The sequence below is a fragment of the Oryctolagus cuniculus genome, chromosome 21, assembly GCF_051225735.1.
Source record: "Oryctolagus cuniculus isolate XC-2025 breed Fujian yellow rabbit chromosome 21, ASM5122573v1, whole genome shotgun sequence".
In the NCBI taxonomy this organism is placed as follows: Eukaryota; Metazoa; Chordata; class Mammalia; order Lagomorpha; family Leporidae; genus Oryctolagus; species Oryctolagus cuniculus.
The window spans coordinates 5,037,718-5,052,010 of NC_142887.1; the positions used below are offsets into that span (position 1 = coordinate 5,037,718).

At 59.1% G+C, this 14,293-nt stretch overlaps 1 protein-coding gene across 2 annotated transcripts; it reads left to right on the forward strand.

The window, feature by feature from the left end:
- The first annotated feature begins 1,079 nt into the window (after window positions 1–1,079).
- LRCOL1 (leucine rich colipase like 1) lies at window positions 1,080–4,789 on the forward strand. Of its 2 annotated transcripts, none has more exons than XM_051836852.3 (5): window positions 1,080–1,217; window positions 3,199–3,324; window positions 3,455–3,580; window positions 3,649–3,771; window positions 4,642–4,789. In XM_051836852.3, the coding sequence occupies exons 1-5, from the start codon at window positions 1,128–1,130 to the stop codon at window positions 4,642–4,644; spliced, it is 468 nt and encodes a 155-aa protein (XP_051692812.2). In that variant the 5' UTR covers window positions 1,080–1,127; the 3' UTR covers window positions 4,645–4,789. The 2 variants fall into 2 exon arrangements, with proteins under 2 accessions (XP_051692812.2, XP_089179634.1); XM_089323508.1 differs by lacking the exon at window positions 1,080–1,217 and adding an exon at window positions 1,313–1,725.
- Window positions 4,790–14,293: the final 9,504 nt, after the last annotated feature.

A 14,293-nucleotide genomic window follows, 5' to 3' on the forward strand; every position in this document is an offset into this window, starting at 1 on the left:
CACATGGGATGCCGGCACTTCAGGCCAGAGTGTTAACCCGCTGCGCCATAGCACCGGCCCCTCCCTCTGCCTTTCAAAAAAAATATTAATTGAATTTTTAAAATTAAAAGAAAATCTTGAGACAAAATAAATTCAGGCATTTATTTGAGCAAGGAACAATCTAGGAGTTGGACACAGGCAGAGCCAGGGCAGCTCAGCTGAGCCCTGAGCTCGCTCCTGAGTGCTGTGCCCCCCAGCTCTGCAGGGCGCGTTCAGAGGAAACCGGCTGGGCCTGGCGGCCGCCATCTGCTGCTGCAGCAGGCTGTGCCGTGCCTCTGTGACGCGTGGCAGCTGTCAGTTCTCTTGCTTTTCTCCACATCTTCACTTGTTTATGACAGCAGAGAAAATAGGGCTCTGGATTTCTATTACTGTGTCCTCTTTTGAAATCAATTCGCAAATTTTTTTTTTTTTTTTGACAGGCAGAGTGGACAGTGAGAGAGAGAGACAGAGAGAAAGGTCTTCCTTTGCCGTTGGTTCACCCTCCAATGGCCGCCGCAGCCGGTGCGCTGCGGCTGGCACACCGCGCTGATCCGATGGCAGGAGCCAGGTGCTTCTCCTGGTCTCCCATGGGGTGCAGGGCCCAAGCACTTCGGCCATCCTCCACTGCACTCCCTGGCCACAGCAGAGAGCTGGCCTGGAAGAGGGGCAACCGGGACAGAATCCGGCGCCCCGACCGGAACTAGAACCTGGTGTGCCAGCGCCGTAAGGCGGAGGATTAGCCTAGTGAGCCGCGGCGCCGGCAATTCGCAAAACTCTTGAACACAAGTCCCGGCTGCTCCACTTCTGATCCAGCTCCCTGCTGATGGCTGGGAGAGCAGCCCAAGGAGACACACGTGGGAGACCCAGAAATCCTTGCTCCTGGCTTCCACCTGGCATTACAGCCACCTGGTGAATGAGCCAGCGCATGGAAGATAGATGTCCATCTCTCTCTCTTTTCTTCTCTGCAACACTTTAAAACATAAATCTTTAAAAAATCAACATTTAAAATCAAATCGATCAATTTTCTTTAAAACTCCATTTTGCAAAACAAAGACAGTGGGCGGGGGGCGGGCCAGCCGTGGGAGGCAGTCCCAGGACTGCAGGGCGCCATGGCGGGCGCTCTCCGGGCACTGCTGCTGCCGCTGCCGCTGCTGCTGCTGCTGCCCGCGCCCGCGTGGGAGGAGATTTCATCTCACAAGGTGAGCCTGGGCCCCACGGACCCCCACCAACACGTCCCCACCCCACCCCCGACTTCCGGGCAGGAAATGCAATTCCTGCGTGACAGACGGTGGCTGCCTCCCTGTGGGGGCTGGACGCAGGGGACAGCACAGCCCTGTGGCTCAGGTGGGGCCCAGCTGGGAGTGATCTGGGTGGGTGGCTTCAGCAGTGAGGGTGGCGTCTGCCGCCCCCACCCACCCAGCAGCGAGTCTCGATGCTCCCCGACATCAACCAGGGTCAGTCCTGAGGGTGCAGGGCTCCGAGACCCCCAGGGCCTGCCCGCCCCCAGGTCTGCTCAAGCTTCAGCCGGAGAGGTCGCGTTTAGAAATGCGCTGGGCGGACGCCTCCCTGGGTCACTACCACCCGGAAACCAGCTCCCCAGCGGCGCAGGGCGGCGGCCTCCTTGCTGGCCCGATGGCGCGTGGAGCGTGGCTGCCCCGCACGCTCACCTCCGGGGCGCAGCGGCCGCCCGGGCTGCCTCAGAGCTGGGTGAGCACAGGGCACGGAGCCCCTCGGCACACAGTCGGGGGCTGCGGCTTCTGCTGGCGCCACGTGCGTGGTTAGCGCTGCTTCCGGGAGCCAGGGGCCGTGTGCTGCCGTCCAGGGCCGCGCTTGCTGGGCCACCTTCTGGTGGGGACAATCAGCTGTGGGACGGGTGTCAGGTGTCCCGCCTGTGGGCAGGCGCTGGGCAGCAGCGTGGTCCCGGTGAGTCCCCGCCCTGGGCCTCAGTTTCTGCTGTGCGATGTGAGACTGGGGGGGGGGGGTCCGGCACAGCAGCTAAGGCCCCAGTACCCCAGGTCGGAACACCGGCCGAGGCCCAGCTCCACCAATGCGCGCCCTCGGAGGCCGCACTTGATGGCGGTCCCTGCCCCCCCCCCCCCCCCCCCCGCAGTGGGAGACCTGGCTGCAGCCCTTGGGGGAGTGAGCTGGGGCGGGAGCTCGCTGCGTCTCTGTCTTCTAAGGAGATGAGGCCTTAAAGAACGGCAGCGGCAGCTTGCAGCGCTCCTTGTCCATGCCCTCTGCACTGCCACACACACACTCACACCACCACACCACACACCACACCACACATACACACCATACACACACCAACCACACATCACACACCACACCACACCACACACACACCACACCACACACACCATACCACACCCACCATACCACACCCACCACACCATAACACACCCACCACACACACCATACACACCATACCACACACACCACATACACACCACATCATATCACACACACAGACCATACACACACCAACCACACACCACACATACCACACACACACACCACACACACATATACCCCACACACACCATATCATACCACACACACACACACCACATACACACCATACACACACCAACCACACATCACACACCACACCACATCATACCACACCAAACACCACACCACACCACACACCACACCACACACCACACCACACACACCATACCACACCCACCATACCACACCCACCACACCATAACACACCCACCACACACACCATACACACCATACCACACACACCACATACACACCACATCATATCACACACACAGACCATACACACACCAACCACACACCACACATACCACACACACACACCACACACACATATACCCCACACACACCATATCATACCACACACACACACACCACATACACACCATACACACACCAACCACACATCACACACCACACCACATCATACCACACCAAACACCACACCACACCACACCACACACCACACACACACCACACCATACCACACACACCACACACACACCACACTACACACGACTCAGTTTCCCTTCTGGGCACTGGCTCCTGCTCGCAGCCGCGCCGCTGGGCCTCTGGCCAACCAGGCCGTCCCGGGTCGTCTCAGCAGCCTGTGCGGGAGGAGGGCGAGGCGGGCCCGGCCTGGGCGGGAACCAGGCCCCGCTGTTTCAGAGCATCGGGGAGCCCTGCGAGAAACACGCCGAGTGCCAGAGCACCTGCTGCGCCACCAACAGCCTGAACCCCCAGAAGTTCTGCACCCCCAAGACCATCTTCCTCCAGTGCCTCCCTTGGCGCAAGGTGGGTCCCACCCCTCAGCAGGCAGGCACGTGCGGGGGTGGGGTCCTCCCCACGCTCCCCCTGCTTCTGGAAGAACCAAGGCCGGGGGTGGCCCGGGGGACGGGGCAGCCAGGGCAGTCTCTGCACGCAGCCCGAGGGGCACAACTGCTCGGACCGCACAGAGTGCCGGAGCGACTGCTGCGTCAGGAGCAGCCACAGCCCGCAGAGGCTCTGCACCGTCAAGACCATCTTCCTGCAGTGCGTGCCCTGGCGCAAGGTGAGCCCCGGGCCGGCCCGGGAAGGGGGCGGCTGCGGCGGGGGCAGCGCTGACCTGTGTCTCCGCAGCCCAACGGCAGCCTGTGCCGCAGCCGCGGCGAGTGCCGGAGCCAGTGCTGCATCCAGCTGGCCGAGGACAGCCCCAACCGCTGCGTCCCCCGGAGCGGGATCCTGGCGCAGTGCCTGCCCCTGGTGAGCTCCCCGGGCGGATGGGGCTCAGCCTCGAGTCCCTCCCCGGGGAACTGGGGCCCACAGATGACATCGGTTTGCCCACGGTCCTGCAAACCTGAGGTGGCAGCAGAGCTGGCCGTGCCCCTGCGAGGAGCAGCCGCTGCCCCGAGCCCAGGGGAGCTTGTGGGGGGCTCAGAAGAAGAGACAGGCTCTGACCTGGGCCTTCTGGGCTGGGCACTGCACCTGCACAGGGACCGACAGCCGGTGGCGCCGAGGCGTGGCAGGACCCCAGGGCGGGGGCCCCTGTGGGTGGAGAGGCCGACTGAGGGACCTGGTTCTGGAACTGGCGAGGACTGGAGAGGGCGGGTCCAGGCACACTCATGCATGTGTGCGTGCATGTACACACGTGTGCGTGTGTCTTTGTGCATGTGCACACGTGTGCACTTTTGTTGTGTGTGGTTGGTGGAGGAAGCCAGGGCCTCCCAAACTCCCTCCTGTGTCTGGTCCCTTCCTTCCCCCACTGGAGTCACTGGCAGTCCAGGGGCAGCCCTAGGGGCTCAGATGTGTGGGCAGGGAGAGGCCTGCAGGGCCTCGGGTTCTCACCGCAGGCCTGGGAGTGCTGTGTGGGGTTCAGGTCCTGTTTCGACACAAAAATCTCTAACTTCCATCTGGAGCGGGAGGAATCTGATACCCAGAGATGTGTGTTTATGTGTCCACCAGGCCAACAGACCGCAAGTGTGTGTGTTTGTGCCTGGTCTGGAGCTCAGGTGCCCGTTTGCTGAGAGGACCAACCAGGTCCAGCCCCTACCTCTTGACCCTGTCAGTGCCTGAGAGACCTGCGGTGGGGGCCGCCTCCCTCTGAACACTTCCTGATTCTGAGATTTTCTTCAGTGACGTGCGCTCGCAGCCAGGGAGACGACCCGGCCTGGACCGTGGCAGCGCACGCCTGGGCTGGATGCCAAGGAAAACTGGTCCCAGGCAGGCGGCTGGAGAGCAGCAGGCTTCATGTCCTAAATAAACGGCGCCCGCCACATGAGCACGCTTTGTCACCGCCGTTCCCTTCAGTGAGCCGCTGTGGGTGACCCGGCCTGCTCCCCGGAGCCCGTGCAGCCCGGAGTCAGGCCCGGGAGAGCAGGGCACAGCTCCCCTCCCCCGCTGCCGGCACTTCCACAGCAAGGGAGCCAGTGTGCGTCTGGTAGAAACACCGAGCCGGCCAGCGTCTACACCGAGAGACGCTCCCCAGGGTGTCCCACAGCCGCCACAGCCGCCATGGCCCCCACAGCACAAGTGCCCAGGTTCAGGACGTGCGAGTGTCAGAGGAGATGGGTGGAACTCGGGGTCTCCATGCGAGGCAGACCCGCGCGCGGGGCGGACAGCAGTGGGGAGTGAGGGCCGCTGGGGCCGAGAGAGCCCGGCCGTTAGGGCTGGGGTGAGCGAGGGCCCCCGACGGGCCGGGCGGGCGGCCGGAGAGCGCTGAGCCGCAGCCTGGGCCAGTAAGGAAGTGGGGTCCAGGTCTCCCGCCTCCCTCTTCTCCTGGAGAAGGGTTTGCTGGGAATGAAGTTGGTAACACTCCTGCCTGGTGGGGTGTCGCGAGCTCCTACTGTCACACAGCTGGACAGTAGCGAGTACGACGTGCCACTTGTCAGCCATGGGGAAGAAAGGAACACACAGACACAAGACTGTCTTTCCGATGAGAGATTTTATGGCTTACGCACCAGGGTTTCTTGTCACACTACTCATCAGCACGCTCATTGAGTTCAATACACTTATCAGTACCAATATACTCATCAATGTACACTAATCAATACACTTATCAATAAACACAACACCACTACTTAATGTGACTCAACTACTGAACTTAGCTACCTAGCTCAACGTAACTACTCAGCTTAACTACTTGGCCTAATCACCTAACTTAACATAATTACTTAACACACTTATGAATATCACTATCAATAATGTCAGTAATATCACTTATCATAGCTTATAGCTGACTTAACACACTTACTGAATCACTTAGCTTAACATAACTACTTATCATCTACTTAACTCACTTACTATAATACTTAACTACCGGAGTAACGCTATCTCCTTAATGACTAGAGGCTACTGGAATCAACACCATTAATATCAATAGCAATGATAGTACTAGAACTTATTCATTAATCCACAGATCCCAGTGTACAGTGTTAGAGTAATTTTGAGGGCTATCCAGTTTTAATAGTATATGTACATCAAGGTCTCCAGCATTATTTGCAGATACCTCGCATAGGGTCAAAGCATAGTTCTATTATATTACACATGACTACCATTATTTGTAACAGCTGCGTTTTCAAGGCACGTATCACGGTCACGAAAAAGAGTGTCAGTGTTCAAGGGCCAGAGCTCTATGTCTCGGCAGAGGCGGATCTCGGATCAGTCACTCACAGCAGGAAGTCGTGGGAAGGCTGTCACTCTGGGCAGCAGGCTCAAGGTTCCAGGCGGATGGCCAGGCGAGAAGTTGGAGAGGTCCCCTGCTGAGAGGCCTGGTCCAGCTCTGTAGTCAGGTCTGGCAGTCAGCTGAGAAGGACTCCAGGCAGGGCGGTGAGGTGGCGTCTCGGCTGGAGTTTTGATCCCGGAGTCGCCTTGTGTCACTTAGCAAGGGGGCTAGCGGGCTGGCTCTTCGGCTCCAAGTGCGAGGAGACCCAGAGGTTCGCACGCACTGGGCCCACGCGCGCGCACACACACACACACACAGTGGGGCTACAGCTCAGGGACAGCTCTGCAGGTCGGCTTGTGCCGCTCCCTGCTCCCTGCAGAGTAGCGGCTGCCTCTTCCGCTCCGGATGTGTGGAGATGCAGGTTCACACACACCGGGCCATGATCCCCGAGAGGATGGAGAGCGGTGCGAGGGCTCCCTTTTTTATCCTCACTTCCGGCCGTCCTCCAGCTCGCCATCCTCCGACTGGTCCAGTCAATGCCGGTTCCTCCTTGCTTGCAGTTGAGCAGTCCAGTCAATACTGCTCCCACCTTACTCATGTTTGAACTGTCCAGTCGGCGTGGGTAGGAGGGCATTGTCCACAGCACTGTCATCTGACTGACCAGAGACGTCTGCCTGCTATGGTTAGGAGCGTCTCCCTACAGCCTTTAGACATTGCTCGGGCTCCCGACTTCTAACTCCACTTTACTTTCATTTGGTGGCAGTGGTGACTTCTTAACTCAGTGTTTTACTGGGTTTCCACAGTTCATCTCCTGTTCAGGTAAGCGGTGACCCGTGACTCTTGTTAGATTCCTGTGGGATTCTCTGCATGGGGGGCTGCTTGGCTGTGGGCAGAGGGTTCTCCTAGGGAGCCTGCCTGGTGGGGAAGGCGGGGCCAGCTCAACTGTGGTCTGGGTGCAGGCAGGACTTTGTAGTGTGAAATCCTGGGCTGCTTCCAAGGTGAGCCTCCCAGGCTGTCAGGGGCTAGGGCCCCTTCCCCACTCACAGGCTGAGCGTTAACTTCCTGCCCGACACCTGCATCCCCTATCAGAGAGCCTGACTCAAGTCCTGGCTGCTCCATTTCTGATCCAGCTCTCTGCTGTGGCCTGGGAAGGCAGGATGACCCAAGAGGAGGATGACCCAAGTCCCTGGGGTCCTGCGCCCACGTGGGAGACCTGGACGGAGCTCCTGGGTCCTGGCTTTGGCCTGGCCCAGTCCTGGCTGTTGTGGTCATCTGAGGAGGAAACCAGTGGGTGGAAGATTCTCTCTCTCTCTCTCTCTCTCTCTGTCTCTCTCTGTCACTCTGTTTTTTCTAGAGTGGCTGCTACCACTGTATTCTCAGCTTCCCCCGCCCAGAGTGACACTGCAGCCGTCCTCCTGGGTGTGGCGCTGTGTCCCCTTCCTGACACCTTCATGGGGCCTGGCTCCCCTCCCTGCCCACTGCCGTCCTGTCTCGTTGGCCTCTGCCCCGTGGAGCTCAGCAGGCTGGCTCCTGCCTCCGGGCTGTGCCCTGCGCCTGCCAGGAATGCCTACTCCCGCCCCACAGGCCCCGTGCCCCCTCCAGGCCTGCAGGGAGCCCCCTCACCCCTTCTGCTCCTTGTCCCTCATGCACTGCACAGTTTTCCTCTGATATCTTTTTATTTTTTTTAAAAGATTTATTTATTTATTTGAAAGTCAGAGTTATACAGAGAGAGGAGAGGCAGAGAGAGAGAGAGAGAGAGGTCCTCCATCCGCTGGTTCACTCCCCAATTGGCCGCAACAGCCGGAGCTGAGCCAGGAGCCAGGAGCCTCCTCTGGGTCTCCCACACAGGTGCAGAGGCCCACAGACTTGGGGACATATTCTACTGCTTTCCCAGGCCACAGCAGAGAGCTGGATGGGAAGTGGAGCAGCCGGGACTAGAACTGGCGCCCATATGGGACGCCGGCACTGCAGGCCAGAGCATTAAGCCGATGAGCCCCTCTGATATCTTTTTAAGAAAGATTTATTTGAAAGAGTTGCACAGACAGAAGAAACACCACACACACACACACACACACACACACACACACCTTCCATCGCTGGTTCCCTCCCAAGTTGACTGCAATGGCCAGGACTGAGCCAGGCTGAAGCCAGGAGCGTCATCACACTCCCACATGGCTGCAGGGGCCCAAGCACCTGGGCCTTCTTCCACTGTTTTCCCAGGCCATTAGCAGGGAGCTGGATTGAAAGTGGAGCAGCTGGGGGAAGGGGGGGGCAACACTATGACGCAGGGCGTTAATGCCCTGGCCTGAAGTGCCGGCTTCCCATATGGGCACTGGTTCTAGACCCAGCTCCTCCTCCGAACCAGCTCTCTCCTGTGGCCTGGGAAAGCAGTGGAGGATGGCCCAAGTCCTTGGGCCCTGCACCCATGTGGGAAACTCAGAAGAAGCTCTTGGCTCCTTGCTTTGGACTGGCGCAGCTCCAGCCATTGCGGCCAACTTGGGAGTGAACCAGCGGATGGAAGACCTCCCTTTCTCTCTCTCTCTCTCTCTCTCTCTCTCTCTCTCTCTCTCTCTCCCTTTCCCACTCCCTCTCCCTCTCCCTCTCCTTCTCTCTCTGTGTAACTCTGACTTTCAAATAAATAAATCTTTAAACAAACAAACAAAAACAAATTAACTACTCCTGTAGATCAAGTCTGTAATCCTGACATTTTAAAAAAAAAAAGGAAAAAGAAAGTGGAGCAGCCGGTACATGAACCAGCAGCCATACGGGATGCCAGCATTGCAGGTGGCAGGTTTACCCATTACGCCACAGTGCCATCCCTCCACGATGCCTTGTGAGGAACAGGGCCCACATGGCTAGTGTCGTCCCCATTTGGCTCCTCCTCATGTCCCCAGCAAGGAGAACCCAGGAGCTAGTGGGCAGGGCCCCTGCAGTTTCAGAGGTGGCCACCTGGTGGCGACATGGGCTCAGCTGAGAACTCAGGGCTCCAACTTCCCCAGCCAGCCCAGGAGAGATGCCAGGTGCAGTCACAGGGCTGCACAGGACCCAGGGACTGCATCCCATGGGCACCTCCTCCCCTGGGAGGGCCGAAGCCAGAGACCATGGGGCCCTGGGCCATGGGAGGAAGCAGGCGGCCAAGTTCTCCAAGCTCCAGGTATTGCCACACCCAGTTCAGGGGGTCATCACCTCTGTGTCCCCGGGTACCAGGGCCGGCCTAGACTCTGTCCCAGCCCCTTCCCGCTGGCGATCTGCGGGGCTCCTGGTTCCCTGGCGGCATCTGATGCTCCGCCCAGGAGCCGCTCCCTCCAGCGCAGCACAGCCGGGCTTTCGTTCCCAGAAAGTGTGACACCTGTGCTTCTGGGAAGAGGTGCAAGGGGGTGCCCTGACACAGCTGGTGGGCTTGCAGGGGCAGGGGAGGGGCCGCAGACCCCAGCCCCACTCCCTCTCACCTCCCGCCAGCCCCAGAAAGGCAGGGGAGCAACCCCAACCCAGGATTAAGAACCTGTATCCTGGGGCTGGTGCCGTGGCTCACTGGGCTAATCCTTCACCTGTGGTGCCAGCATCCCATATGGGTGCTGGGTTCTAGTCCTGGTTGCTCCTCTGCTGTGGCCCGGGAAGGCAGTGGAGGATGGCCCAAGTCCTTGGGCCCTGCACCCGCATGGGAGACAGGGAAGAAGCACCTGGCTCCTGGCTTTGGATTGGTGCAGCGCCGGCCATGGCGGCTATTTGGGGAGTGAACCAATGGAAGGAAGACCTTTCTTTCTGTCTCTCTCTCTCTCACTAACTCTACCTGTCAAAATTAAAGAAAACAAAAACAAAAACAAAAACCAGAAACCACAAAGAACCTGTATCCTGTGGGGCCCCGGCCCAGCCCCCGCGGTGGAGGGATGTGCTGCACAGGGAGCAGGCCCCTGCGCCTGGCACACAGCAGACACGGAGGAGCGCTGGGACAGCCCCTGCGCACAGGGTCCCCTTGCTCCTCTTCTCCGGGGTCTCAGCTTCAGGGCGGAGGGCGGGGGGCCGTGGCCGCCCTGCTTGCAGCTTCAGTTTCCCTGAGTTTCATGGGAGGAGGCACCACATGGCTGTCACTGGAGGGCCGGTTCCGTGCCCCGCCTGCCCTCTTGCCCCCGCGAGGAGAAGTGACGAGAGGAGTTTGCTTTCGCAGAGCCGCCTTCAGAAGTGCACGGCTGGCTTCGCCCTTGCGCCGCCCAGAGTTCGTGCTGGGAGGATGCGCTCCCCCAGCTTCTCCATGCAGCCCTGGGCCTCAGGGGAGCCGCTGCCCAGGCCCAGCGGCCGCCGGGCCTCACTGGGAACCCCCAGGGAGAAACCCAGAAGCCTGCTCAGAGCCGAGCCGGCACGCGCGTCCCCTGCCTGGCCTCTCGTGTCGTCTTTCTTCCTGGTCACCTTGATCAGAAGTCATCGCTTTTAACGATCTTCACAAAGAACCTTGGCTCTTTCCTGTTGCCAGTGCAGACACTTTCTCGGCTGTATTATGTCCTTCCTGCTGTCTGCTTTGGATTGACTTCCTTTTATTTTCAAGGGTTTTTTTTTTTTTAAAGATTTATTTTATTTATTTGAAAAACAAAGTTACAGAGAGACATAGAGAGAGAGAGAGGTCTTCCATCCACTGGTTCACTCCCCAGTTGGCCGCAACACCTGGAGCTGCGCCGATCTGAAGCCAGGAGCCAGGAGCTTCCTCCAGGTCTCCCACATGGGTGCAGGGACCCAAGGACTTGGGCCATCTTCTGCTTTCTCAGGCCATAGCAGAGAGCTGGATCAGAAGAGGAGCAGCCGGGACTCGAACCAGCGCCCACATGGGATGCCGGCCCTTCAGGCAGTGGCTTTACCTGCTATGCCCCAGGACCGGCCAGCACCGGCCCCCAGAGCACTTGTTTTTTTTTTTTTTTTTTTTTTTTTTTTTTTTTTTTTGACAGGCAGAGTGAACAGTGAGAGAGAGAGACAGAGAGAAAGGTCTTCCTTTTGCGGTTGGTTCATCCTCCAATGGCTGCCATGGCTGGCGCGCTGCGGCCGGCGCACCGTGCTGATCTGAAGCCAGGAGCCAGGTGCTTCTCCTGGTCTCCCATGTGGGTGCAGGGCCCAAGTACTTGGGCCATCCTCCACTGCCTTCCCTGGCCACAGCAGAGAGCTGGCCTGGAAGAGGGGCAACTGGGACAGAATCCGGCGCCCCGACCGGGACTAGAACCTGGTGTGCCGGTGCCGCAGGTGGAGGATTAACCTAGTGAGCCGTGGCGCCGGCCAGCACTTGTTTTATGAGACAAATTGCACACCTTTGTGGTCAAGTTCTCTGTCCCCTGCAACACACCCTCCCCGTGCCTCGCTCAGTCCTTGACACAGAAGCACCAGGCACTAAGCCCCACCAGCAGGTCCTTGGCCCTGGAGAGGACTAGCTGTGCCCGGGACAGAGGTGTCCGGTTTCACCTGGGACTCCTGGAACTACGGCGATAAGCCCGCAGGGGACACAATGGCCCACAGGGAGCCACAGGGCAGGCCGCCTGCCGCTCACCTCCACCTCTCCCCGCACAGGCCTCGCAAGTGCGGGCACTGCCTGCTTCCAGCCAGAGGAGGCGGGCGGCCCCTGGAAGTGTAGAGAAACCTGCACTGGAAGACAGCTCAGGGCGCTGATGGCGCGCTGGCCGCTGGCCAGGCACAACCTCCCAGGCTGCCTTGGGGACACGGGCTGGGTGGCAGGTGCAGGGGTTGATGCCTCTGTGGGTGTCTTCAGAGTCGTGCTAGCTGGGAAGTCAGAACTGACCTCCGTGTGTGACAAGGGCCTAAGGAATTGACCTCTACAGCAGTCCAGCTTCCGCATCTCAGTCACCCCATATCTGCACTTCAAGTCCTGCCCGGACCCTGATGACCTTGGGGGGTCTGGTGGGGGGTCCCGCCCCTTCTACCTGGCCTGATAAGCATCCTTCCTCTAAGGCGGGCACCCCAGAGGGGAGCCCCTTGGCCAACGCCAGCCAGGCTTCCCCTGTCTGACAGCTTCAGGGGGAAACTCAGAAAGGAATTTTTCCTACTTACACCCAAGAATCCTCTGTTCTGGAGCAGAGGGGGAGGGAAAAGGCGGGAGGCAAGACCCAGCCCCTTAGAAACCCAGCCTAACTGAACTGGGCACTCTCTCAGGTCCTGTCTGGAGCGGAGCCCGTCCCTACCCTAATAAACCTTGCTTTCCGCGGCTCTCTGTCTCACGCCTGAATTCTTTCTTGTGCGAAGACAAGGACCCTCAGCTTCTCTCCAGTGACGGCAGGTGCAGTGGTGCGCCTTCATCTCATCATCAGAGTGCCCGGTTCAAGTCCCAGCTCTGCTTCCAATCAAGCTTCCAGCCAACGCACACCCTGGCAGGCGGCAGGTGACGGCCCAAGTGCTTGCGCACCTGCTGCCTACACTCTCAGAGAGGGTGCTCCCAGGACAATGCCTCCTCAGAGAGAGAGGTCCTGGGCTGGTCCCCCCACCCGAGAGGATGATCTGTCACTGGAGGAAAGGCTGTGGGAGCCTGGGGTTCTTGTCTTCACACAAGAAAGAATTCAGGCGTGAGACAGAGAGCAGAGTGATAAGGCTTTACTGGGGACAGACATCCTCAGAACGGAAAGGAAGGGACAGAGTGTCCGGTCGCTCGGACTGGGGGAGAGCGAGGTTACAGGGTTGAGTGGAGAGAACACACCTGGGCAGGCCAGGCGGGCGGCTCAGCAGAGAGCAGAGGGCTGAGCGCGCAGTCTGTTTGGACTCCCTGGGTTTTTAAGGGAGTCTGTTTACCCACCTGCCCCTCTCCTCCAGGACAAAGGATGGGGAGTCCTGGCGGAAGGGTTTGTTGGGTGAAAATTAGCAAATTCTTCCCCAGATTTGCTGGTACCAGGCTTCCCTTAGGGGCCTGTGAAGCTTTTACTGCCCCGTGCTATCAGGTCAGGTCCTGAGAGAGAATTCTGGGAGCTTTCCTTGGGAGAAGGGCTGGGGCCACCTGGGAGGGGTGGGGTGGGGCAGGACTTTGGGGTGCAGGCTTCCAGAGCTGGTGCTGGTCTCTTCAGGCCCCTCTCACACACACAGGCTGATTTCTAACTTCCTGCCTAACGGCTGCTGGGTGGTGTTGCCGGGCACCGTGGGCGGGGCACTCCTACACAGGAAACCCAGCAGTGACCTTCGGCGGTCAGGGCCCACGTGACACCTGGAGGGCCCAGTGGGCATCACAACCAGCCACTGCCGGCCACGTGTGTGCATGGGCAGCCCACAGTCCCGGGGTGGGGACGTGGCGTGGGGCCTGGGCTGGGCACACGCGATATTCACTGGCCTCAACAAACACTGGACCACAGCTTCATCCCAAATCAAGGCTGGTTCATCTTCCTAACAGACTGCAAAACCAGCCGAGTCCACAGGCGTGACCAGGCTCAGCAGCCACAGAGCCGGGAGGGCAACACCAAGCCCTCTTCCGTCATCAACCTCCGATGTGTACTTCTAGAACTCTCCCTGCCTGGAACTCAGAACACACAGGTGCCCCAGAGCTCGCCGGGGAAGTCATGGGCACCTTCTCCCACAGAGGGCGTGTGCATAGTTGAGGCAGGTTTTGTGCATGTTGAACCAACCAGGAGGGTTCTGCAAGGACGACCTTGGTCAAGAGCTCATGACCTTGAGGGAATTACATCCACACACTGCACTTTTTTTTTTTTTTTTAAAGACAAATCCCCAGGGCCGGCGCCGCAGCTCACTAGGCTAATCCTCCGCCTTGTGGCGCCGGCACACCGGGTTCTAGTCCCGGTTGGGGCGCCGGATTCTGTCCCGGTTGCCCCTCTTCCAGGCCAGCTCTCTGCTGTGGCCAGGGAGTGCAGTGGAGGATGGCCCAGGTGCTTGGGCCCTGCACCCCATGGGAGACCAGGAGAAGCACCTGGCTCCTGCCATTGGATCAGCGTGGTGCGCCGGCCACAGCGCGCCGGCGGCCATTGGAGGGGGAACCAACGGCAAAAGGAAGACCTTTCTCTCTGTCTCTCTCTCTCTCACTGTCCACTGTCAAAAAAAAAATAATAATAAAATAAATAAAAATAAAAGAAGACAAATCCCCAAAAGAACTCCTTTTCCAGTTCTGCGTAACAAAATCAGGCAAAGAACAAAGTTGTG